The sequence below is a fragment of the Rhinolophus ferrumequinum genome, chromosome 16 (assembly GCF_004115265.2).
Source record: "Rhinolophus ferrumequinum isolate MPI-CBG mRhiFer1 chromosome 16, mRhiFer1_v1.p, whole genome shotgun sequence".
In the NCBI taxonomy this organism is placed as follows: domain Eukaryota; kingdom Metazoa; phylum Chordata; class Mammalia; order Chiroptera; family Rhinolophidae; genus Rhinolophus; species Rhinolophus ferrumequinum.
Genome location: NC_046299.1, coordinates 20,481,006 through 20,506,735, shown reverse-complemented (window position 1 = coordinate 20,506,735; position 25,730 = coordinate 20,481,006). Strand labels below are relative to the sequence as shown.

General features: G+C 39.4%; 1 protein-coding gene across 1 annotated transcript in view; it reads left to right on the top strand.

Annotated features, from left to right (window-relative positions):
- SORCS3 (sortilin related VPS10 domain containing receptor 3) overlaps positions 1-25,730 on the top strand; it is a 539,475-nt gene that overhangs the window by 386,299 nt on the left and 127,446 nt on the right. The window contains exons 6-7 of the mRNA XM_033131434.1: positions 3,219-3,283; positions 13,357-13,475. Of these exons, the coding sequence (XP_032987325.1) occupies positions 3,219-3,283; positions 13,357-13,475 (184 nt within the window). The remainder of the gene's footprint in view (positions 1-3,218; positions 3,284-13,356; positions 13,476-25,730) is intronic.

Here is a 25,730-nt window from a genome sequence, read left to right as displayed (position 1 = left end):
GTTTTGGTTGTCAGAACTGCAAGGATGCTACTGCCATCTACCGTGTTTTCCCGAAAATAAGACCTACCCCGAAAATAAGCCCCAGTTAAGATCGTCAGCCAGACGGACACATTTAGTACGTTATGACGATGTTCCAGAAGATGACATGACTGTATTTGAATAAATGTAGATGGTTGTACATGAAAAAATAAGACATCTGCTGAAAATGTGCCTTCATGTGTCTTTTATGGCAAAAATTAATATAAGACCCGGTCTTATTTTTGGGGAAACGCGGTAAAAGGCTGAGCATGCTGCTAAATATCCTGCATTGCCTAGGGGAGGCCCCACCACAAAAAGTTATCCAGCCTCAAATGTCAACTGTGCCGGTGGTGAGAAGCACTATGCTACTGCTGGCAGTACTGCAGAAGTGGACAAAAGCAAGAGTACTCTCCTGACCCTTGGCACCCAAGTTCTTTTGCTCAGCCTCTGGCCAGCTGAGCAGCTTAATCTCTCCTGCCAGTGGACCCAAGGACAGAGCAGCTTTGAAGTACTAATCTTTTATCCCTATTATTTAATCTGTAGGTGTGCCTCATCTTGAGCAATGTGTGGTAGTAAATACTGAAAAAAGATAGAGTCTCTGTCCTTAGAAAGCTCACTGTCTGATGGGTAGTACATTAATAAAAATTATTCTATTTGGAATGGATGGATTAAGCAAATAAAATATACAAATACCCTCACAAACAAAGGCGTGTGATGGGCTTATTTGGCTAAATAGTCTTCAAAGTTGGAACCACAAAAGTCTCTGAATAGTCAAACAATCTTGAGAGAGAAGAACAATGTTGGAAGTCACATGTGCCCTCATTTCAAACTGTGCTACAAAGCTATAGTAATCAAAACAGTATGGCATTGGCCCCCAAACAGATACATAAATCAATAGAAGAGAATAGAGAGCCTACAAATAAATCCATACGTACGTGGACAATTAATCTATCACAGAGGAGGCAAGAATTTATACAGAAGTAAACACAGTCTCTTCAATAAATGGTATTGAGAAAACTGGACAGATACATGCAAAAAAAATGAAACTATACTACTTTTTACACCATATCCTAAAATTTCAAATGGATTAAAGACTTAAATGTAAGACCTGAAACCATAAAACTCCTAGGTTGAAATATAGACAATAAACTCTTTGACATGGGTCTTAGCAATATTATTTTGGATATGACGCCTCAGAAAAAGGCAACAAAAGTAAAAATAAACAAATGGGACTACATCAAACTAAAAAGCTTTTGCAGAGCAAAGGAAACCAACAAAATGAAGACAACCTACTGAATGGGAGAAGATATTTGCAAATGATATGTTCAATAAGGAGTTAATATCCAAAATATAGAAAGAACTCATACAACTCAACATCAAAAAACAAAGAAACAAACAATCCAATTAAACAATGGACAAAGGACCTGAATAGACATTTAAAGAACACCTAAAGATTGGCCAATAGACACATAAAAAATACTCAACATCACTAATCATAAGAGAAAAGCAATTCAAAACCACAATGAGATATCTCCTCACACCTGTCAGAATGGCTATCATTAATAAATCAACAAAAGCAAGTAGTGGTGAGGATGTGGAGAAAAAGGAACTGCTGGGATTGTAAACTAGTACAGCCACTATGGAAAACAGTATGGAGATTCCTCAAAAAATTAAAAATAGAACTACCATACGATCCAGGAAATCCACTTCTGGTATTGATTCAAAGAAAACAGAAACAATAACTCGAAAAGATATATGCACCCCTGTGTTCACGCAGCATTATTTATAATCGTCAAGATATGGAACCAACCGAGCTGTCCATTGATCAGATAGATTTTACATAGATGGAAGTGAGTGAGCAATCCTAGATTAGGGAACAATTTTAGTACTTGTTTTATTGATAGTGTTAGAGCAAGGCCTCATTTATTTAGCTTCTTTGGGGAAAGATGCATTTTATATAAACAAGCTTTTTAAGTCACTGAAGTTTAACCATTCAAAACATAATTGTTTTATTTTAACAAAAATTATTTTCTTTTTCCTACCATACATCATTTGTCGCCCTAGTCTCTTAAACGGAGTGCACTGGTGCCATTAGCTCCGTTTCCGGTTTCCTATGCCTCTAGTCCCTTAGTATAGACGTCAAATACTGATGCTTTAATACAGTAATGATCTCAGGGCCGTTGAGAAGTGTAGACATTATGGTGTGGGAGATTGCGTTTTGAGTTCTTCGGTCTGTTTTTCATATGTTTTCTATTTTTCTTGCGATCTGGGCATCAGCTGTCGATTCTCACCATTTTAAATTCCACTTTTTCTTTCTAACTCACTGCTTCTTACTTGTTGAGGACTGGAAGGCGAGAAAACCAATCTTAGAATGATATTTAAAATAAGAGTGAATAGACTATGAGTAAGCGCTCTCCAGAGAGGGTGGATTATGTGATTTCTTTAGTGCATGAATGTTTTAATGTCTGTGTTGCCTTTTTTAGCTGAGTTTCTGGGTCTTACTCTGACCTGGATATCTCATGCAGGAGACGGCTGACTAGGCTTTATGTGTGGAAGGTCTGTGGCCCAGGAGGTTTCGTTTGTAAGGATTCTCATTTAGCCTTCTTCTTCTGGCTCTTGGCAACAGACATTTAAGTTTCCCTACTCTGATCGTCAGGAGAATTTGATCCTTGTCAGGCCAGATTTTGAATGTTTGTCACCAAACGTTTGTTTGCAAGGCACGAGGGAGGAAGGGTAGATGGATCAACTTAGGAGGGCAAGAGTGCCTTGAAGCAAACAGCCAGGACTGAGGCTAATGCACCTTCCCTGGGGGACAGAGCTGGGTAGGGAATAGCACACTCTCAGTGGGATGGCAGAAGAGGAGGAAGTGGTGGAAGTAATCAGGTGTGGCAAGATGGAAGGAAGACCAAGGGGAAGAGAGAACCTCTTACAAGGTGTGAGACGGTGGAGGAGGGGCAAGGACGGAGATTTGGACCAGCATTGCTGTGGACTCTGTATTCTTTCATGGTTTGTGACAGTCGCCAACTCTCTGACACAACTCCAGGACTCATGCATTGTGACCATTACAGGCCATATGCTGTGGATCCGCATGGCGCAGGACAGTCCCTCTTGACTTTCAAATCCAGTAATCACCCTGAGTGCTACCATTTGTTGTCCATGGTCCTGTGGTCACTGAGCTTCTGTCTCCCTTCCTTCCCCAGGTCGGTGGCCGGATTGGATAAGGAGCCGGACCTGGTACACATGGAGGCGAGGACTGCAGATGGATGTGAGTGCTGCTTCTGCCAGGCTAGGCCCAGGGAGACCTGCCTGCAGCTCTCTCTCCTCCCCCAATTTGCATTTTAATGACTTGGGAAGATGAAAAGCCCTAAGCTTCATTACTGCCATATCCATCCTTATTTCCTAGAGTGGGGGAAAGGCTTCTGGTCCCAAGGGAGACATTTCATTGAAATAAACCCTCAGGAATGAATTTTCTGGGGATGTGAGTTAATGTGATGAATTTTGAGGCTCCTGTTAGTAATTTCTTGGCATCCTTGGTGCAGTTCGAATTAGGGGATATCCATAGCTCATCACAGGATTTTGCATTCACATGGTGAATTGCAGGAGTTGCCAGCTTTAAAAAGCAAACCCTTCATGGAGTCCCGCTTACCAAAAAAGTAACTTGGCTGTTATTTGCAAAACTTTTTATTTATTCATTCCACAAATAGTTGTGGATAGCCTACTATGTGCCAAGGTTCTAGGTTCCGTAGATGCAGTGGTGAGCAAGACATATGCTGTCCCTGCAAACAAACAATGAAACCCCGAGATTTGGGACATGTGACACCTTTGCACATCATGCACCTATGTGCATCTTAGAATTTGACCGAATAAGTATCATTTTGCACCACTTTAAGCATTTTATTCTTCCCAGAGTTGATCATATTTATAGGTCTCTTCCCTATGCAAGAAAAATAAAACCACCCACAACAAAAACATACAAAACATGTGAAAACATATGATATATATATATATATATATGCAATATATATAAAATACATGAAAATATAATTAGCATATCCTAGGTCAAAAATATGGACAAATAATCTTTGGGAACAGGGGTCACCGGGGAATGCAGCTGAACAGGCACCTGCAGTGAGTCGGGACACCGGGTTCTGCCACCCATTACCCTCAAGACCAGGGGAGACCCCTTCAAACTCTCTGTGCTCTGACTTCCTCTATTAACAGAGATTACTCATATTTGCCCTGCCCACTGCGCAGGGTTATGGGTTGACCAAATGGGGATGAATGTTGTAGAAATTATAAAATATTGTACAAATGTAAGGGGATTCTGTTTTAACCTGGCTGTACGTGCTGGAATATCATTTAGAATCCATGGAGCAAAAATGCATGTGTTTTGTCCAAACATGCTTTTGAAGCCAAACACAGATGCATGCCAGAAACATGCATTTTGGGTAATGTATTTGCTTTGTTTTTATTTTCAAAGAGTTAGAAAGCAACCAGCATTCGTTACTATATGTCTGGCAGTCTGCTAAGTTTTTTTTCTTCTTCTTTTTTTTTCCTTGGCGGGGATGGGGAGTCCCATTTGATTCTTGAATACATGTAAGTCTCTGAAGCAGACAGGGATGAGGAATAACCCAGAGTATTTAAAAATAATCTTTAATAGAAGAACTATTTACGATTTAGGAGATAAGGTCACATACTCAAATTCACAGATCATAAGGGTGATGAAACTCAGGTTCAGTGTTATATTAACTGACTCAGAGCTAAAAAAAAAAAAAAAAAAGAAAAGAAAAAAAAACTGGGAGAAAAATTAGGTGTAGAGGTTTGACGGAGCCTAGTAGGGCAGCAGGAAGAAAAGAGCAGACAGTAACTCTCAGATGATGACCAACAGGCTAGTTTTTCAGACAACCTCTGTCTTGGCTTTGCTTCCCATGTCAACCTTTTAAAGCCATAAATGTGGAGAAAACTTTATAGGACTATCTGACCTCATACTTCATGTAGGGATACCTTCCCCCAAAACCTCTACTATGTATCCTCAGGTTCCACGTGCTCAGGCTTAAGACACATTCTCCGCTCCTGCTGCACAGCTCCTAGGGGGTTTTTTCAGATAATTTAATTACATTAAGCTTAAATTTATTTTTTGAAAGTTCAAGAATTCTGGTCCAAATTTGAGTGAGACCTATGGTGCAAGAGTGATATGAAATTTTATGAGATTAAAAATGCAAAGCACATAAAAGAGTTGGGCCTATTGTGAAGAATTGTAAAAAAAAAATGCAGAAATATAACAGGGATAAATTTCATATGCCACACTCAGGTTAAAGTATAGTATTTATTCATTGTGTTCCATTATCTAGGTTTTGTTAAACTTAGATTTTCAATAGTTAAAAGAATCTTCTCTCAACCTAGTGAATTGGCTCTAACCCACCTTTATTTAGAGAGTGCACAGAACAAGACTGCATTAGCTCGGGGATGTTTTATTTTACATATTCTAATGAAATTCATGTCACCTTCCTTTTGTGACATGGTGGTGAGTGCTTTCTTATACTCACACATACAAGCACATCTTTATCTTTTGATCATCACAAAAAGGCACAAAATGTATTTTATTTCCTTTTCTTTTTTTGCCTGATGTGGTAGCTTAGACTCGAATTTGTCCAGATTCATACAGCTAGCCGACTGATAAAATAAAAACTGGAACAGAAAGCTCTCAACACACTACAAATAGAAGGGGACTTCTGACAAAGTACCTCTACAAAGATGTACAACTAACATCATACTTAATGGTGAGGTACAGAATGCTTTCCCCCTAAGGGCAGGGAAAAGGCAGGGATATTTACTCTTATCTTACCACACCTCTTCATCATCATGCTGAAAGTCCTAGCCAGTGCAATAAAGGAATAAAAATGAAATGCAAAGGGAAAAATAAAATTGTGGCTAATCTTGTTGACATGATTGTCCGTGTAGAATATCACAAGGAATCCACCGAAAAAGCTTCTAAAACTAATAAGTAGGCTGAGCTAGTTTGCAGGCTATAACATATGAGTGGAGAAATAACATTTTTGTAACGAATGGTGTTGGAAAAAATGGGCAATCATAAGAGGGGGAATGAACTTCAACCTATGGTTCAAAATTTGTACAAAATTTAACTTAAAATGAATCATATTCTAAATGTAAAATATAAAATTACAAACTTATGGGAGAAAATCTTTGTGATCTAGAATTGACACCAAGAACAAAATTGTCAAAATAAAGAATTGGTAAATTGGATGTAATCAAAATAAAAAACTTTGGCTGTTCAGAAGACATGATAAAGACAGTGGAAAAAACCAGTTGCAAATCATATACCTAACAAAGGACTTATAGCCAGAACATAAAAGAACTTCAAAATATAGCAATAAGGAAAAAGTCAATTAAAAAAAAATGGGCAAAAATTTGAACAGACGATTTATACCAAAGAAGATATAAGGATGACAAATAAGCCTTCAATAGATATTAAGGAAATACAAGTTAAAACCATGATGAGATATCATTACATACCTATTAGAATGGCTAAAATAAACAAAACTGACAACAATACTAAGTTTTGACAATGATATGAAGCAACTGGAACTCCTATACATTGCTGGTGGGAATGCAAAATGGTATAGACATTATGGAAAAATATTTGGAAGTCTCTTACACACCTTAGAATACAGCAACCTCACTCCTACATATTAACCCTAAATAAATGAATGTTGTATTCACACAAAAACCTATATGCAAATGTTTATAATAGATTTATTAATAATCACCCCAACTGGAAACAACCTAAAAATTCTTGAATGGATGAATGACAAGCTGTGGTATATCTATAAAATAGAATGCCATTCAGCATCATTGATACGTGCAACAACATGGATGAACTTCAAAGGCATTATGTTGAATGACATAAGCTAGTTTCCAAAGGTTACATACTATATGATTCCGTTTATAGGACCATATGGGAAAGGCAAAACTATAGGGATGGAGAATAGATCAGTGGTTTCCAGTGTGAGGGAAGTATTGGACAAGAAAGGGCAGAATGAGGGAATTTTTTAGAGTGATGTAAATGTTCTGTAGCCTGATTGTGGTGGTAATTACATTACTCTACATATCTATTAAAACTTTAGAAGTGTATGCCAAAAATGTACAAATTTGTACATAAATTAAAACAAACACCTGTTTTAAAAGACTACTAAAATAAAATCAATGGTGAAAAAACCTAGAAGGCAGAGTTCTTGGTATCTAGTGCTAAAAAAACTTTCTACCTTTTCTAATTAATTAATTAATTAATCCATTTAGCTCTTTTATACAACCTGTATTTATTTAAAATCTACATGTGCTAGACACTGTGGGGGACGTGCAGGTGAAGGTGGTATCATCCCTGTCCTCAATGAGTGTACAGAATTTGGGGGAGATGGATAGGTATTTACATGATTTTAGCACACATCCCAGGTGTGTCACTTCCTAGAACTGTGGGATTCAGGCACATAATCATCCTTTGCTTCAGTTTCCTCATCTATGAAATGGGGATGATAATCATCCTAACTCCTTATTGGGTTGTTGCCTTTTGTTCTCACAATAATCAGTTATTGTGTGCATTTCCTGCAACACCAGATGACATCGAGTGAAGCATTCGAAAATGTGACTTATTGTCATCATCGCCATTGCCACCATCATCACCTAGTCATCATAGTCAGCATCAGTTCATTTGGCAAGTGGAGAGGAAAGAGCCCTGCATGGAGTGTCAAGGGTCCTAAGATATTCAAGGTTGCTATGATTTCTGTTGCTCTTCCAATCCTCCCCCCCTCCATGTGACATTAGAAGATACAGACACTGGAATTCTCCAATGGGCTATTGGAAGCTCTGCAAAAACTCTAAATTCATAAGCCCAACAGGAAGGAATGGAAGCTACTTTTTTCAGTTCGTTGCTTCTGTTTGTTTTTAGTATCTGCCATGTCTCAAGTACTATGTTAGGCACTGGCAGCAATGTCAGTGTCCTTTTTGATGCACAGGTGAGCTCCACTCCCCTAAGAGAAGGAAGCTTAGGAAAGCTAAATAACTTTGAAGACTTTCCTGGAACCTGGTTTTACTTATTTGCATTTGAGAGTTAATGTTCTTATTTAAAATAAATAGCTCTAGGGTATTTCTCTAAGAGAAGACCCGAACAGCTGAATTTGCTTTTGTTCACAATTTTAATTCCCTTTTGCAGTTTTTGACTATATATGACCCAAAGAAATGGAAGTTGAGCGAATAATGAAAAGATTTTTTCTGTAAGGTGGCAAGAGGCATGACGTTTAGGATAGTTTGACTATTTAGTAATCTCAAAGGCAAAATATAATCACTAGTCACAATATAATTCAACATAACAGAAATATGTAGGCTTTTAATACAATTCAATTCAGTTGAAGTAGCATTTACGGAGGCTTTACAAAATCAGCCTGAGGAGAAAAACAAAGATGACTAAAACTTTATCCCTGCTACAAAGGAGGTGACTCTTTGGAGAACGTTTGGCAGAGTGAGAAATGTTGGACTGTGTGATGAAACTTGTTGATGTAGACAGATGAGAAGCTCGACTTGCTGAATGGAGAAAGTTAGAGGCTGCCTCCCTAGGCTCTGCACAACTCCTAGCAGGAATGCAACTCCTTAGGAAGAAAAGGCAGCTAAGAATGTCAGGTTGTCTCCTTCATTCCCTGTTCCCACATTTCCCAGTTCTCTGATCATCCTCTATCCAGCACAGACCACAAGGCACGTTCACTTGGGAATATCCTGTCTCTATCATTGGCCTGGGATTCTTCTGAGGCCAAGAACCTTTCTTATGCTCCCAGGTTCCTGGTATCTCAGGGACGCTCTGACACCTGCAACTTCTCTATACACCGTAAGCCAATGCAAAAGAATGAATCAGTTGGTCTGAGGCTACCCCTTCTCACCATATGAGACCATTGGTCCAACATCTAGGATGAGAAGGCGTGGAGGCTGGACACATGACTTAAGAGGGTACCACCTTCCCGGAAGGTCCTGCTAGCAGTACAGCTCGCTGAAATAGGGCCAGATATTTCTGGTTATTAAGCAGTTGTCTCTGTTCACTGTGAAGGGAGCAAAGCCTTTGACTTTTAGTTTTTGTAAGTGGAGCAGTGGCCACACCAGGTCTTACAAATGTATTAGAAAGACATTTGACATTTAGAAATACATTAATCATGAAGGTGATGTGACTCTCAATCATTGGGGAAATCACTCTCTGGTTTTCCCAAGGGGATATGCAAATGAGATCTTCATTCAATCTGGTCTTTCTAGTTTTTCATTTGAGAATGTTTCAAAGGCAGGGAGAGAAAAATAGAAGTTCAAGAATAAGGATTAATGAAAGTCCACATGTAATTATATAGTGCCTCCCATGAGCTTTGCCTACCTAAAAATCTGTGTTCAGTTTCCATGCCCTCTTTCAGGAATTCCACTCTCAAGTAACATAATTCTCCATCCAGGCTAAAGACAGGACTGCCTCCTCTTTCAAGTGCTCCTTGATTATTCCAGCTCAGACTCTCTTTTTTTCTTGTCTGAACTACCATAGCACTTAAAGAAAGTAAACGATGATATAAATTCAGAATATGATTTTACTATTGTAGTAGGACCTGTGCTGTCACGGTCTTTTGATTCTCCACAATAAAACACATCACTTATTATTAATTGAATGTATGAGGGACGCTGAGTGTTAAATCCCCTTCCTTCTCTCTTCACAATAAAAAGAGCTAACATTTATTGATCTTTTAAACTGTATCCAATAATGTACTAAGTAAGCATTTTTCGTACATAATCTTATTTAATCCTGATGACAATCCTGAGGCAAAAGGTAACTTGTCAGCATGTCACAGATGAAACGCAATGCTGCTGCTTATCCAAGGGTACTTGGCAAGTAGCAAGGGCAGAATTCGAACTCAGCCCTTTCTTGCGTCAGAAGCCCTGCTCTCCAGCATCACAATATGCTTGAGAGATCTGGACCTCTTCCATTTTATCAGGCATCTGCTGTAATTAAAAAAAAAAAAAAAAAAAAAAGCCACTGTTGTTAGAGGCCTGTTTTGGGATTTCACGTTATATGATAAATACATTCTTTCAGTTTAATTATAGACTCTTTTAAGTCTTTATCCAGCCTCATTTGGAGATAATGTCCGAGGTCCAAATTTGAGAATTTTTGCAAATGCAAGGCTCGAGTCAAATGATGTCCCCTGATCACCTTTAACACCCAAAGCCCCTCGTGACCCACAGTCACCTCCATCTGGTGGCCAAACCTGCCTAATAATTTACTCTTCCCAAGCTCCCACTTTGGTGCTTATTATCGTTTCTCTGTGTTTTGCAAAATAAAAGCATTGAGACTTCTAATACATGAGTGCAGCTAGAGGCTGCAAGGCCACTGAATTTTATGTGGATTTCAAAAACTCATTTTAGGGCTGCTTTCCCGTTAAATTGGACTTTTCATTCCATGCTTGGCCGTGGCCAGGAAATGGGATGAGTTTGGCATGATGGCTTACCTGCCGTGGGCCAAGGTTTAGGTAGGTGTTGCTTTGTTTAAGGTGGCCTTGAATACACTTGATTCTGTTTTCAAAGTGTCCAAATGCCAGAGTGAATCATAAATAGACAGGAGGAAATGAGCTTGTGTGTGGAGGGTACGCAGAAGGCCTCCTGTGTGCACCTTTGATTACCAGTGGAAGCAGCTTTCTGAGATACTTGCTAGTGAGAAGGAAGTGGGTTATGTCAACACTTGGGGTTTCTTTACATGTATTTACCATAACTTTTAGTTAGGTTTTTAGTGCTTTATTCTAAGAGCAAATTACTAGGCTGTGTGGGTCCAAGAAATTCCTGGTGGGCAGGCCACGTGCTCCAAAGCGCAGCCTGGGCTTCTTGCCTTCCCTTGTCCTCTCAGCCAGAAGTGGAAAGCCAGGCCATGTTTGGCTTCCTCTGTGAACAAAGAGGAGGGGACGTGCAGGCTATACTTAAAACAGAATGGTGATCAAGCTGGTTTTGCTAACGGGTCAGGGAATGGGGAAAATGGCCTGTCTCTTCTCTGGAGAGGTAGGTAGGAACCAAATTGCGGAGCAGACATGGGAAATGAGTGGCTCCCAGGGCTTGTTTGGACTTGCAGTGTCTGGCCTGTGCTCTGTTTTAAGTTCAAATTAGCTGTCAATTAAAAAAAAAAAGAAATCAGGAAATTTTACATTAAGAAGTAGGGACAGTTAGCTTTATGTAGAAACTTGGAATGTCTTATTTTTGCATGTCAATGATGAACTGACACTGAGAGCACCTCTCCCTTAAAGAGGCAAGTGTTGGCCATTTTACTGTTGTCCCTATTACTCCTCAGGGATCCCTAACACCAAGGCCATGTGCCAGCTGCCATTTGTCTTATTACCCCAGTTCACTTTACTCTTATACATTTGCCCGAATCCTTCTGCACTTGATTTTATTTGGCTACTTGTAAAAGGCCTTCTATTGTATAGAAAGGCGTTTGGGCTTTGTCCCGAAGCACGTAGAACTGCTGATGGTTTCGAAGCCAGGAGGGATTAGCTCAGGTTTAGGTTTTAGAACTGACCCCTGCTCCTTGCCTCAGGTCCATCCAGTTTCCAGTTGATCATGCACATGAACACAGGTGGTGAAATGAATGCAATAAGAGACACGGATGGAAAGGATTTGTCCCAGGCAAGTGTCAGGGATCATGGAGAGAAGAGACTCTGGAAGCACTCCAGAGGCAGAATTGTCAAGGCTAGGAACCAGCTGGATTGTATGGCATGAGGAAGAAAGAAAAGTTAAGAGGCTTGAGCTGCTGGGCAGATGATGAGACTGCTGATGGAGAGGATGAAATCAATGTTTGACCATGTTCAGATTATAGATACCAAAGCAAATAGACTTTGCTCAGATAGAGACATTTGAGAAGCAGGAATAGAGCACGAAATGAATTCATTCTCTACCAAAATATGTTTTATTGTTTAATTAGAATCATTTATAAATACATGTGTATAATAGCTACCTACAAATAATATGAGCAAGCCCCTTCCTGGAGAGCAGGTGCTTTTAGAAAAGAAAATCTCTGTCTCATTCCCTGCTATATTTGCAGTACCTATGCAAGATCCAATACATTGCATGGACACAAGAAATACTTGCTGTCATTAAAGATTGACAGTGAGGGATAATTTTAAGTACCTTGTTTTAAACTCAGTTGTCATATATTTTTTTCTTATTTAAACCTTTTGCCTTTGTTTGTCTCTACTGCCTGCCATCCTGTCTGTTGTAGCCCCTGACACCAATGCACACCCATGCACATATCCAAGGGGACAATTGCATTAGATGCATGAGGTAGGTAATGCAGGTGGTTTTAAATGAAAACAGAGACACTATGCTTTGAATCCTAAAATAATCCCCACTTTCCATTTTGACCATTTATTATTTTTAAATACTATTAAATGAATAATAACCATTTTTAAAGCAAATGTATACACTAGTTTTCTTCACAGAGATGCACCTGTAGTTTTTCACTAAGGAACAAATAACCAAATGGCTTGTCTTCTTTGTATGACCCTGTTGTCATAATCAGGTGCCTTTGAGAGTCAAGGATTTCCCAGCTTGCTGTCATGATTTTTTTTTTTTTGGGGGGGAGGCGGTTACTTGAAGGGGGTTCAGCTGTTGAGATCTTTAAAAGATTTTACAAATCATTTATATAAGTCTTATAAATTTTATATAAGTAATAAGTAAATAATTTATTATTGTAATAATAGTAAACATCTTACTATACGTGGTGCTACATCATTTTTTTAAAGGTTGCAGAATAGTGTATCTTGGAGAAATCAACACAGTGATGCCTATGTTCTTCCTAACCCTTTTGCAGCAGAGCACTCCATAATATGTGTGCCTTAGTTTATTTAGATGTTCCTTGATGCATGGACATTTAGCCTGTTTCTGCTTTTTCAGTGCTGTGAACATGACACAGTGACCATCTTTGCCCTTGCCTCTTTGTGAAAATACAGGAGTATTTCTGTAGAAAATACCCCTTGAAATTGCTGGTGTAAGGTATGCACAGTTAAAATTCTGATAGATATTTCAAATTTGTTCTTCCAGAAAGGTATACTGATTTACTCTTCTGCCAGCAGAACATGAGATTAACTCTTTCCCCACTCCTTTGCCTGATTTTATCATTTAAAAAAATATATTTTTTAAATTTTGGGGCAAGAAAATGGCATCTCGGCGATGTATTAAATTGCATCACTGATCTCCCATGAGGGTGGATGAGAGGTCTGCTCACTGTTTCCCCTTGTATCTAAGTGTTGCTCTGCCCTCCCATTTCAGATGCTCACTACCTCACCTGCAGGATCCAGGAATGCGCCGAGACTACGCGGAGTGGTCCCTTTGCTCGCTCCATTGACATCAGTTCCCTGGTGGTCCAGGATGAATACATCTTCATTCAGGTGAGTCCAGGAAACGCACTCAGTGATAGAAGGAAGATGCATAGGTGACGTCACGTGCCGCCTAGGAAAATGAGGGTGATTTTTCTGAGGCTGTGAGGGTGTGGAGCTGAGTGCTGCCCCTTGCTTGCTTTGAGGACGGGCCCCCTGGAGAGATCCGAGACTTCCAGTGAAAGTTAAAGGCGGTGTGGCTCAGTTTCATCTCCAGGCAACTTGAGCGGCCCACTGAGTCCTTCGGTTGGGTTGCTGTTTTATTATACCACAGAGGTCTTGAAATGGCAGGGATTTGACCTGTGGTTTGAGGTAATTCGGAGTCAAATCTCTAATGGTAGTTGACTTTAAGTAGTTTATCAAAGCCACATTCTATTTCTGTCTAAGTGACCTGTCTAATTTGAGAATGAGAATCTCCAAGAAATTAAGCATCTCTAGGATTTTCTTTCTGGGAAAATCTAAGACGCACTACATCTTCCCTTCTCTTTTCAGTGCCGATTACCTCTTCAAATGTCCAAGTCCAAAATCCTTTATTTCAAGAACTTTGACTCAGAGGTGGGACTCACGTTTTTTAGGCAGACAAAGGAAATCTTGTTTTAGGTTTTAGGTTTCACTAGAAGAAGGTGCAAAATAGATTGAAAAAATGAGGGGAAACGAAAGATGATGCTCCCCTAGGTGACTGACTGTGTGGTGTGTGTGTGTGTGTGAAGTCATACTTGGCACTCGAGGGCAACTTTGATGTCCCCCACTCTGCCTTCCCACCCTTCTGTCATCAGTTATTTTACAGACTTTTTTCCTCTAGGAAGCTTGAATTTTGGAATATTCCCAAGTTAGGAGTTGTTACTTACATGTCTTTTTCTTTCCAAATTGTATTTTACACTCTCTGAGGATAGGGGCAATATTTTATGCACACAACTTACCCCTCATCTTTTGCCTTGCAAGACGCCTTTGCAAGTCGGGAGGCTCAATACCTACTTGTTTTGATAGATTGTGGATGTAACAGTTACTTCATTTTGCAAGTTAGTTGTATGCATTTTTGAGGTTTAATAAAATATAGGAAAAGGAGTCAACCACTCAAAAGCCACTTTGAAAGATGGAGTGAAAGAGAGATCTTTGTGGCTTAAAGAGATCACTGTTTCTTAGCTTAATTAAGAGCCAGAATTTCAGAAAGGTGTTCCTAAATTTGGCAGATCATTGGCAGTATCCTTCTTTTATTCACAAGTATTTACTGAACACATACAATGCAAACTAGACAGCACCAGTCACTACTCTTGTTGTTCCCTGTCTTAGGTTGCTTTCCATGTGGAAAGTCGTACCCGTCATTGGCTGACCAACCATCTTTCTGGGGCCAAACAGGGAGACATAAGGTGCAAGCACAAAGGTGAAGCAAAGTCCCTGAAAGGATCCATCTCACAGACTCTTCTTTCCTTAGGGGCAGGTACAAGGAGACAGACGGGTAGGCTGCTGCGTGGCAACATGATACATTGGTGGAAATACTACCTTCTATTAGGTCACTCAAGATAGAAACCTGGAAGTCAGTCTATGTTACCAAATTAAAATGAACCCACAGCTTTTGCTAATATCACCCTTAGTTATTTCTCAAGTGCTTCCTTTCTTTCCATCCCCATTTTTACGGTCCCAGTTTAAGGCTTTATTATCACTTTCTCTCTATTTAATTTTCTTTAAGGTGGAAACACAGGGGTGATTTATGAATTTACCAATCTGATTGCCCTTTTCTTAATGCTAATACTGCATATAATGATGAACAGGCCAGAATTGTTTCTGGGAAACATGACTTAGCATTTAAAATGTTGACATTTTTTTGGTTTCATTTTTCCTTGCATTGCATAAAGTTTTCTATAACTCTGCAGGCAGATATCCAGATAGTTTTTTCTAACTATTTTGAAACACTTCTCTTTTTGATTTCTTATTATACTGGAAACCAATAGGCATTTTCTCTTTTATCAGCATCAAATTTTATTTTGTTTGAAAGAGATATGATTTCCCATTATTCGATAAAGTTTTATTGTCTACTATGTTCCAGACCGCCTATTCTAGATGCTGGGGTTAAGGTAATAAAACACAATAAAGTTCCTGTTTTCGTGGCATTTACGTTCTAGTGGGACACAGGAAAAAACATGTATGTGATATATACATCGATATATACATTAATTTGAAAGGCTACAAGGGATTGTGGTTAAAAGCCTGTCTGTAGTTTGGAGACTGATGGCCTGCATTATTCTGACCTTGGTTTGCCACACTTAGCTGCATGACCTTGAGTTGTTTCTCATTTGACTCATCTGTAAAAAGAGGATAATTGCAGTACCCACTTCATGGGTCACTAGGAGGATTACATTTATTGATTATATGAAAGCACGAAAACAATGTTATATAAATATTGCTCTCTATCCTTCTATCCATCGGGTATCTATTTCCATATCTACAAAATATATCAGTTGACAACAATGCTACGGACAAAAATAAACGAGGGACTGTGAATGTTAGGATTTCTGTAGGTATTGCTATTTTATTTAGAATGACCTGGGAAGGTTACACTGGAAGTATACCAGGGAGTGGGTGGCAGAAGTCAGCAGTCAGAGGGAGACATGGAGCCACGTGTGTGGGGCCCTGGGCCCCCATCTCCTCACAGAGATGCAGGGTGGGCAGGTAGAGATTTGTGGCTGGGTTTAGAAGTAGGAATGGTGGGGTGGTAGGGGCTGGGAATATAAATTGGAAGGGTGTCAGCATCCTGATGATATTTTTGAGCCACGACATTGAAGTCACCATGGGAGTATAGAGAGAGAAGACAAACAATCCAAAGACTGGGCCACGGGGTACTCTCTTATTTAGTTTAGGGAGATGTGAAGGAAGTAGGGAATGAGAACCTACAAAGAGACTTTAGAGATAACATTAGAATGAAAGCTGTTTTAAGGACTTGTTTTGTTTTCACTACGAAATAGATGAGAAGCAATGGAATAACAATGTCCCAAAATAATGGAAAAGGCCAATTACTCTTGAGAAAACTGAATTTCATGAATCGTCAAATAAACACAGATTAAATGCTATTATTTTCAACTATCAATTGGCTAAGATTGAAACCATATAAAAGAATGTCAATAGGTGGCAGATAAACAGTTATCCATTTTACAGGTACAAATATAAATTGGCTGGCCATCGGTATGTAATTAGAGAAACCTTTCCTTCTCAGAGGTGAGTTTGGCCATTTGCATTGAGTTATAGTACAGGTTTGTCTTAGATCTAAAGTGTATGCTTAGTTTTTAGGTGTAATCACTTTTTTAAAACAAACTCACTACATGGTCTGTTTTCCTTGCTTTCCTGCCGATGTGTTTCTTTGACAATTTGAGTGTTTGTTCTAACTACTTGGCTTTATGGATATAACTTTTTATAACATGGTAAATCATCTATTATTGAATAATATCTATTGATTTCCTCTTGTGAGTAATTATACGATTATTGTATTTCCATGAAATTCTGTTTCCTCCCTATTCGCTTTAATTTTTCCACCACTCAAGTTTGCTTGATTATATTATCTTCTAGTGTTTGCTTTTCTCACTTAAAACATAATTCTGTTAAACTTAAATATTTTATGAGACACTGAAGAAAGGTGGAGAAAAATAGCATGTGTTTATGACCTCTTACTCTCTCTCTTCTGTCCAACCTCAGTTTTTTAATTAAATTATTTAGAGCATTTACGTCCTGCTCCGAACCATCCTTCCTGCATTTATTTTAATTTTATACGTAAATGTATTCAGCGGTGACCACCCGTTCTTTTATTATAATTTTTCTCATTTATTTCTTAGTTGTCTGAAGACTAAAGTTTGTCCTTTAGTAATGTTTTCAAGAAAGGTTCATTTGTTAGTGTTGAAAGTATGTTTCTCTATGCCCTTTATGGTTTAATATTGTTTATAAAATCAATGTGTCATTTGTTTTCCAAGATAATTTCACTCCATTAATTTACTGAATGTTACTGTATCAGGTCGGTCTGATATTTTTCCCTTTTAGGTGTCTTCATTTTTTTCCCCTTGATACCTAAAGTCCTTTTTTTCAAAAATATATATTTGAATACTATTTACTTTATCCAGTGTATGTTTTGTGATTGGTCATACGGGATCAGTTCTTTCCCCTGGAATATAAGTCTCATTCAATGGGTTCAATTTCTCCTTCCATTTTAATTTCTCAAAAGTTTCTATGATTTATATTTTGAAACATATATTTTATTTTAGTTGCATTGTTTTGGCTCTCTTCCTCCAAGACACTTAGGATATGTACAATGGACAGGAAAGACAAAGGAGAGCCAGATTTTTTCTTTTAATCTATTTTAATTCCCTGCGCAAAATGAGATTAAAAAAAAAAGTCTCCCTCATATTATCATTGAATGAGTAGCAATGTCCAAGCTCCTCTTGACCTTTTTTGTTGCTATTGTTTAACTTCTTTCCTGAGTTTTGCCAGCTTATATTTTATCCCTCTTTGTTGTCTCCAAACATCTCCCCTCAATTTTTGTATTTCTGCTGTGAACTCTTCTCGTACAGAGGTGATATTGCCATCCAGGTTCCTTTGGGTAGTGTGGTCACGCTTTTTATTTGCCTCATGGAAGCATTTTTTATCGTATGTCTGCTCTTTGTTTCTCCTGGTCTTTGTCGTCTTTTATTTTGCTGTATTGTTTTCTCATTCTTGTGCTGTTTTCTTTTATTGCTATGCTATTAACCATTTTATTTTTTAATGTCATGAGCTTTTCCTGGATGAACTGTTTGAGGAGGGAGATGTATCTTGGTGCTAGATCAGAGCTCTGTTTCAGCTTAACAATCGTCCTTGGGTCTCAGTGAGAGTCGGTATAACTCAAGATGGTTTGTCTGTGAGTGGATTCTTCTCATAAGGTAGAACCACCTGAGTGGCTTCTCTCCTGCCATGCCTCTCCAGCTTCTCCTTGTCACCATTCAGTTCCTGGAATGCTCCCACTGCCACATTCCCTTGGTTCCAAATAATAGATTGTTAGTTTTGCTCCTTTGGAACTGCCATCTTTGGAGAATTCTAATTTTCTCTCTTAGGATCTAAGATTTGTAACTGTAGGCATTTTTGCCCTAATGACTGTTTATACCCTGTTTGTTCTTCACTGCATTTGGCTTCCGTTTCATATATATTGGGTTTCAGGGTTATATTTTCATTAAGTATAGAGTTTGCATTTTTCTTTCTTGTTTTTCTAGTTGCTCCAGGGTGATTTATGAGAGGAAAAGGGGGAAGCACCATTATTACTTGGCTATTTAAAACCATTTATAAACCCTTATCATGCATTTTTCTGAAATGTTGCAATATCTTGCTAACTGATTTCCCTGCTTCCAGATGAGCACTCCTCCCTCCAATCCATTCACAACACCATTCACAATAATTTATTTAAAATAAAAATCAATGTTCCTGACTTCAGTGGCTGCTCATCACCTATAGGTTAAAATCCAATTTCCTTAGCATTGCCTACAAATCCCACCTGCTCCATCAGCCTGTGAGTTCCTTACCTGCCATTGTCCCCATATACCTTCCTTGTTATATTTTAACGTGTCAATAAAAATAACCCTTCTTTAGTTTCCATGCACACACCATGTCCTTTTTGTCTAATATGCCTTTTTTTTTCTTTTCTTGTTTGGAATGTCCCTTTAACAGACAAACTCACCCTTTCAGATTCAGCTTAGGCAATGCCTCCTCTAGGAAATCTTTCCTGACCTCCTTAGTCAGGATCGGACCAGGCTCCTTTGCTGACTACTTATCTGTGTGCATTATGTCTCCATGGCCAGGTCTGTAAACTTTAAGAGGAACAAGACTATGTCTCATTCATCATGGTTTCTCCGGCACTTAGCGTAATGACAGATACTCAATAAATGTGTGTTGAACTGAACTGAACTGAGAAGATAAGACACCGTCTTTATTCTCAGGGAGTGTAGTTAGTTATCTTTTTAAAGCAAGGGGACCTTGTTTCTCTAGCTAATAATATAAGACGGCTTAGGGTAATTGGCAGTTGCTTACTGCATAAGAAATCACCATATGGAGAATGTGTCTGCATTTTTACAAAACTGCTGTCCAGAAATTATCCATTATGTTATTTTGTGTCCTTTTTATATTCATTCATTTAAATAAATTAAAATGTATTCAGCCCAGTGGGGCACACAGACAACTAAACAATTATAACGTAGTGTGCTGAGGGCTGTATTAGTGACAAGCACCTGTTGCTGTTGGAGCCAGGGGGAGAGCTCTTCATCCTGCCCCGGGGGGGTCAGTACAAGCTTCCTGGAAGGGAGACTGTGAGCACCAGTTCCCCAGGTGAAGAAGGAAGGGCATTCTGGGTAGAGGGGACGGCATGGGTAAAGTTAGGGAAGTGACAGACCAGAATGCCCCACCAGGACCTCTTTGTCTAAGGACAATTGTATTTTTAGGAGGGAGTGAAGTGTCAGGCAAATAAATTAGAAAACTGTTCTGGAAAGGTGAACCTTTGCTAGTTCTTTTAATTAAATGTAGGTAATTTTGTGTTTCCCTCTTTATAGTTGCTACAAAGCTCAGAACTAATGTTTGTGTCAATTTTAGCCACTTTCTTGCATTAAACTTTAGGGTATTATTGTTTCTTTCTCCTCTTCCATTGGTCATATTTGATTACTTTGCTGCTTTTTAAAAATCTTTTGTTTGTTTATTGTTTCTTGAAAAGTATGGGAGCCATCTCAAATAAATTCTGAAATCAATATAGGTTTTTAATGTGTGGGGGTTTTTTTGTTTTGTTTTTTGTTTTTTTGGTTTCTTTTTTTTTTGTTTTTTGGTGGGTATGAGTTTTAAAATTGAAATGGGGATCAGGAAAGGCTTTATGGAGAAGGTAAGATTTTCACTGCCATGATTATTATCTACCTCTGAAGCAGGGAAAGGACTAGAATTCCTCATCCTGTTTGTTGGGATAAAGCTGCCTCGAAGGCGTTTGTCAGAGCAGATAACTCTCAGACCAACAGTAGCTTATCCTACAGGGTTTAAACCACAGATTTATATCTAAACAAGGTATCCAGGCATCAGGGTGAGACATGTTTTACCTACCCTGCCAGAAATCTAAGGAATGATCTTGGCAGAAGAAGCTATAGTTCAGCAAGGCGTAGGGCCAGCCCAGCCTTCCTGGGTGGCATCTCCAGGGAGTACCAATAAGGCAGAACTGACACTGAGAATTATAAATTCCACTGAAAGATGCTTGCTGCCCCTCCATAGTTTGGCTTTTAAAGAAGAGCCTTGTAGTGGCACTTTATTTTCTTCTATGCCTACAATTTGAGCAGCTAAATAATAGTGGGATACACATGCATGGTTTTGGTGGGTTTGGTTTTTCATAAGTTAAGGGACTTACACCTTCAATTTTCTAACTTTTTAAAGTATTAATACTATTTAAAGTATTAATATGTTTTGTTTTTGTGCCACCACAGACATACAATTCTGAGGGGAGAAAAAAAAAAAATCACAGAAAAGGAGACCAGTCAGTCTGTCCCCCTCACTCTTTCCCTACCTTTACGTGCCAAACGTGTTTCTTGGTCATTTTTCCGTGGAGTCTTAGGGAACTTGTCTCAGGAGGGTATCTGGCAGGGTGGGAATCTAGGACTCTTAGCCCCTCCTGAAATTGATCAACTCTATTTTTGTTTGCTCTGTATATCAGCGCGCTTAATACTTTTTAATTTGTTAGAAGGAATCTGCTCATAAGAAATGTTTGAAAACCATTGATTTTGTGTAGCACTGCTGGCTCCATGGGTCAAGGGTCAGCCTTTTTTTGGGTGCGGGTCACTGAACCAGTAGGAATTCAGGTGATATCCAGGCCCATATCCTTCCCTACATATTAATAAATGTGAAGTAGGTATTTGAGGCATAATCAATTACCCGTCAGTGAGTCATTATACACAAATGCATCTGCATTTGAGAGTGCAGTTTAAATAACCCAAACCCTAAGTAAACTCTTCTTCATGAACTTCCCCATGACACTCATTTTGCATGAAAAAAAATCACCCTCTCCCATTTTCCCTCTAAAGGAAAGCTCCTGTGCCTAGTCCTAATTTCCTTTTTCTAGACATGATGTTATTATTTCTGACCTGTATCTTCTGTGTGGTGGAAAGGCCATATACTACTCATGCTGCTAGAACTTAGAGAGACGCCAAAGGTTCTGCCTCACCTTTTAGTTTTCCGTTGACAAAGAAGTGAAGGAAATCATCTGGATGGTTTTGCTCGAGGGTTCCTAGTGTTTGCTCTCCTGCTGTTGGGGAAGCTGAGCTGGAGATGTACAGAAAGCCGTGACATTTGTCAATCTGTCGGTGCCTTTTCTGTGCAGGGGGCCCAGGGCCTGCGATGTCCTAGTGAAATCAAAAGGAGCTAATCCTTCCCAGAAGGGCCCTTGTCTTAATGGGAAAGAGTCTGCCTGAAATGTATCCGTTCCACACGGATAAAGGAGAAATAGGCTTTCCTCTGTAGGGGCAGGCGGACAGAGATATAAGTCTTTTACTGTGTTCTGAGCCAAACTGGTTGGAAATCCTGTCTTTTCTCCTGTGGAGTAGCTTTTCTAGTGATTATTCTGGAGAATAGGTAGCTCAGCAGTGGTAGCGTCAAAATCCGCTCGGTGATGGGACTCAGACCCTGGCTGTTAGGGAGTGGGATGAAGACACAAGAACAGAGCCTTCGTAAGCCATCGTAGGTAAGAGGTGCGTGTGTCATTACGGAGCTGCAAGGAGCCCAGCCCCACCCCCCCTTCATGGCACGGGAGTTGGCCTTCGGTATGGTAAGGATTCATTCACTCGTTGAATAATTTCATTGTGCATGCAATTGTTTGTTAAAAAAAAAAGTATGACACTGATGTATCTTCAAATATCTGAAATACAAGAGGAAAAAGCAGATTGATAATAAAGAACAAGTAAAGTCCTCTAGAAGGGTGGAGAAAGCAGAAAATAGGAGGAGGGAAGGCTATCCCCACTCTGCCAAATCCTTCCCCACATGCGCAACTAGACCAGTGACAGTGTGTAAATCCATCTGCTACCTAATGTCACGCTCATCTCCTGGTAATGTTGTGTAGATACAGTCAAAAGAGAAGCCCCATTCTACAGCGAGGCATTCTGAGTATGCAGCGATGGCACACGTAAGAGTGCTTCTAGGATAATTCCAGCACCACAGTCAATCCAGTCGATAGTTTGGATACAAGATGCTATTAGTTTTTAAGAGTTCTGGGTACACACATAGAAAAATAGCACTGCTTTAAAGGATTGGGAGTGTCTAGGAGTATTAGCAATTAGTGAGTAGCAGTAACCAATGAACAGATATTTGGTGAGCCCCTAGAAGTGTGCCAGGTGCAATGGAACATGGCAGAGGTAGAACACATTGTCCCTGCTCTCAAGCGGTTTATGATTCCAGCAGCAAGTGGTCTGATGTGGGCAAAAGAACCTTGAACTTAGAGACCTGGGTTGTAATCAGGGATCTGCTGTGTACTAGCCAGGAAACACTGGGGAAGTCCGTTGGATTCTCAGAGCACTAATTTCCTCATCTCTGTAGACAGACTCATGCTACTTGCCCTGCCTAAGCGGGAAGTGTCTTGTGAGGATCAAGGGAGATAATAATGGCGTTGAAATGCTTTGGAAACTACATAGTCCTATAAAAAGCAAGAATAAGTCTAATCCGCATGCAAATATCCGCCTCACTATTTTGTGTATGCACATTCTCTTTTAAGGGTTTTTATCAGCCTATCACACACACAAAAAAAAGATTACTAAATCTTTTCCCCAAATTCATTTTTTAAATTATTCATAGACTCAATTCATGTACTGACATATGTGCATGATAAAATCTTCCCACATACCATTCAGAGTGCTGGTTATCAAAGAAACCAACTTCTAGTAATACATAGGTAACTGTAGATATTCCGGTGTTTAATTATCTTTCAAGATTCTTGAAAACCTTTTTGTAATATCTTGGTAACCCAGCTCACCTGGGTTTTGATATTTTGTTTAAGATCCTGCTTTATGCACCGATGCAGGAGGTAGGAAAGCCTCTATGGCATGACTACTGTCTCCCTAATAAATTGTCTTTCTGAAAGAAAAGAGCCCTGAGGCAGGAATTAGTGGAGTGTAATTATTCAAAGAAAATCTATTTGGCAATATTTTAAATGATGTTAATTTGGTCTTAATGGGAGAGATTTGAAATGTTAAATAAATAGCAATTTCATCATTAGGGACACATTTACAACACAGGAGTTTAAACGAAAATGAAAGAGTTGCAGAGACAATCTTCAAAAGAAATCCAATAAAGACATCTTCAGGTGAATATTCTTGAAGCTGTTTGAGACTCTTAAAAGTGTTTATAATAGCCCACACTAATGAAAGTTCTTTACATAGCATGTAGCTGGGATATGTCTCCTCTCTATGTAATGATTCTAGTAACTTGAGGTAAAAGTTGCTGTTAGCATTTGAAATACTTCCTTGAATAAAGAAAGGCAAATTAGTGATCTGATTGTGAAGTAGTGATGTTTAGTTGACCTTTGTGTTGACTGTGTTATGTGTCCCATCTCACATCCTTCTGGCTCACGTTTGCTCAGAAACTAGCTGTGCACAGAGGTGGTCTGATCTCACCTTGCCTCAGCTGCACTAGGAGCCTCTTGCTTTTTGTTCGGGGGCCATTTCTCCCCAAGTGGGATGCTCACAGAGACCCCTTAGCCATTCGGGTGCAGATGCAAACCTTGAAGTGCAAAGTGTCCCTTTGGGACAATTTGACCAGTAGGAATCAAGAGTCAATGGTAAGTACTCCTCTCTTCCTGTGTCAGAAGGACAATTCTGAGCCTCATTCTCTCATAGGGTCCCCAGTGGGATTGAGAACCAGCTTCTCGTAGTAATAACCAGTTTAGTAATAAGCCCTGGGATGGCTTTCTCTTCCTCTTTGATTCCTATGTCCTAGTTCTGCCAGTCATGTTCCCTGGGATCATTTCTCAAAAACAAACAAATAACCATCCCCACCCCACCCGTCCAAAAAAAAAAAACTAGCTGCATAAAAGTCCTTGTCTCAGGCTCTACTATGGGGGGGAAACACAACTCAAGACAACTTTGAAAGACTCAAATTTATTAAGTGCCTACTATGTACCCAGCTTTATAGAATTAATTATGCATGAAAAGTACAAAGAACCCACTTCGTTCCCTTGTAAAATTCCTCAGTCCGAATACCCAAACCCATCCCTTCTAACCTCTCAGGGTCCTGGCTTTATTGATTAACCTTCTTTTCCCTATGTCTTTAGCTTATTCATCTCTATTTTAAGGTGTTTTTTTTTTAAGTATTTTTAAATATCTACTGTCCTTAAATTAAAATAGCAACCCAACTTTCTTTGACCTCCACACTCCTCTCTATAAAGATTCCATCTCTCATTCACAACCACATTTCTTGAGAGCTGTCCCTATTCATTATCCATTTTCTCATTTCCTTCTCTCTTTAACCCACTCAAGACTGACTTCTCCCTCTGCCACACCACTCCAATTACCTTTGCCAAGCTCATCAAAGATACCTTAGAATTATATCCCGATGAACGTCTCTCCATAATTAACTTAGTTGACCTGTCTGCAACATTTGAATCTCTTGACTGCTGCTTCTTTCCTGAAGTGCTCTCTCCCCTTTACTTCTTTGATGATGTGTGGTCCAGCTTCTCCTCCTACCTCCCAGGATCTTCTTCTCCTGTGCTGGTGCCTCTTCCTCTGCCTACCTTTTAAATATGGGTTTTTCTCACAGTCCTTCCCAGGTTCCTTTTCTCTGTTCACCTGCTGCCCTCTCCCTGAGTAATCCCACCCCATCCTTTCTTACAGCACAGCATTAATCACTACCCAGATGCTGCTGAGATGATGGCTCCCGGGGGGGGGGGGCTCCTTATTTACAGGATGCCCGCCCATCCTTTAGGCATGGCAATCTCTTTATTCCATTCAGAGCTTTTCTCTGCACGCCCCTAATAAATTATTACGACTCCCTTCCCAAGAGGTGTGCTGAGGTTCCATGTTTCTCACTTGGCCAAAATAGCAAGGTATGTTTTCCCTTAAGCTCAGAGACTTGTTCGGTAATTTCCTCCATATTATCATGTAAGCACTTGCTTTCTAGTGTAATGGATGGCATGTGTCTGGTTCAGGGGTGTCAAGTTGTTTTCATTTTGTGTATCACCTCTGAGTGATTGCTTATAATAGCCGCACAGAAGGCGGTGTTCTTGTGGCTCCGTCGGAGAGACTGCTGTTGTTAATTAGT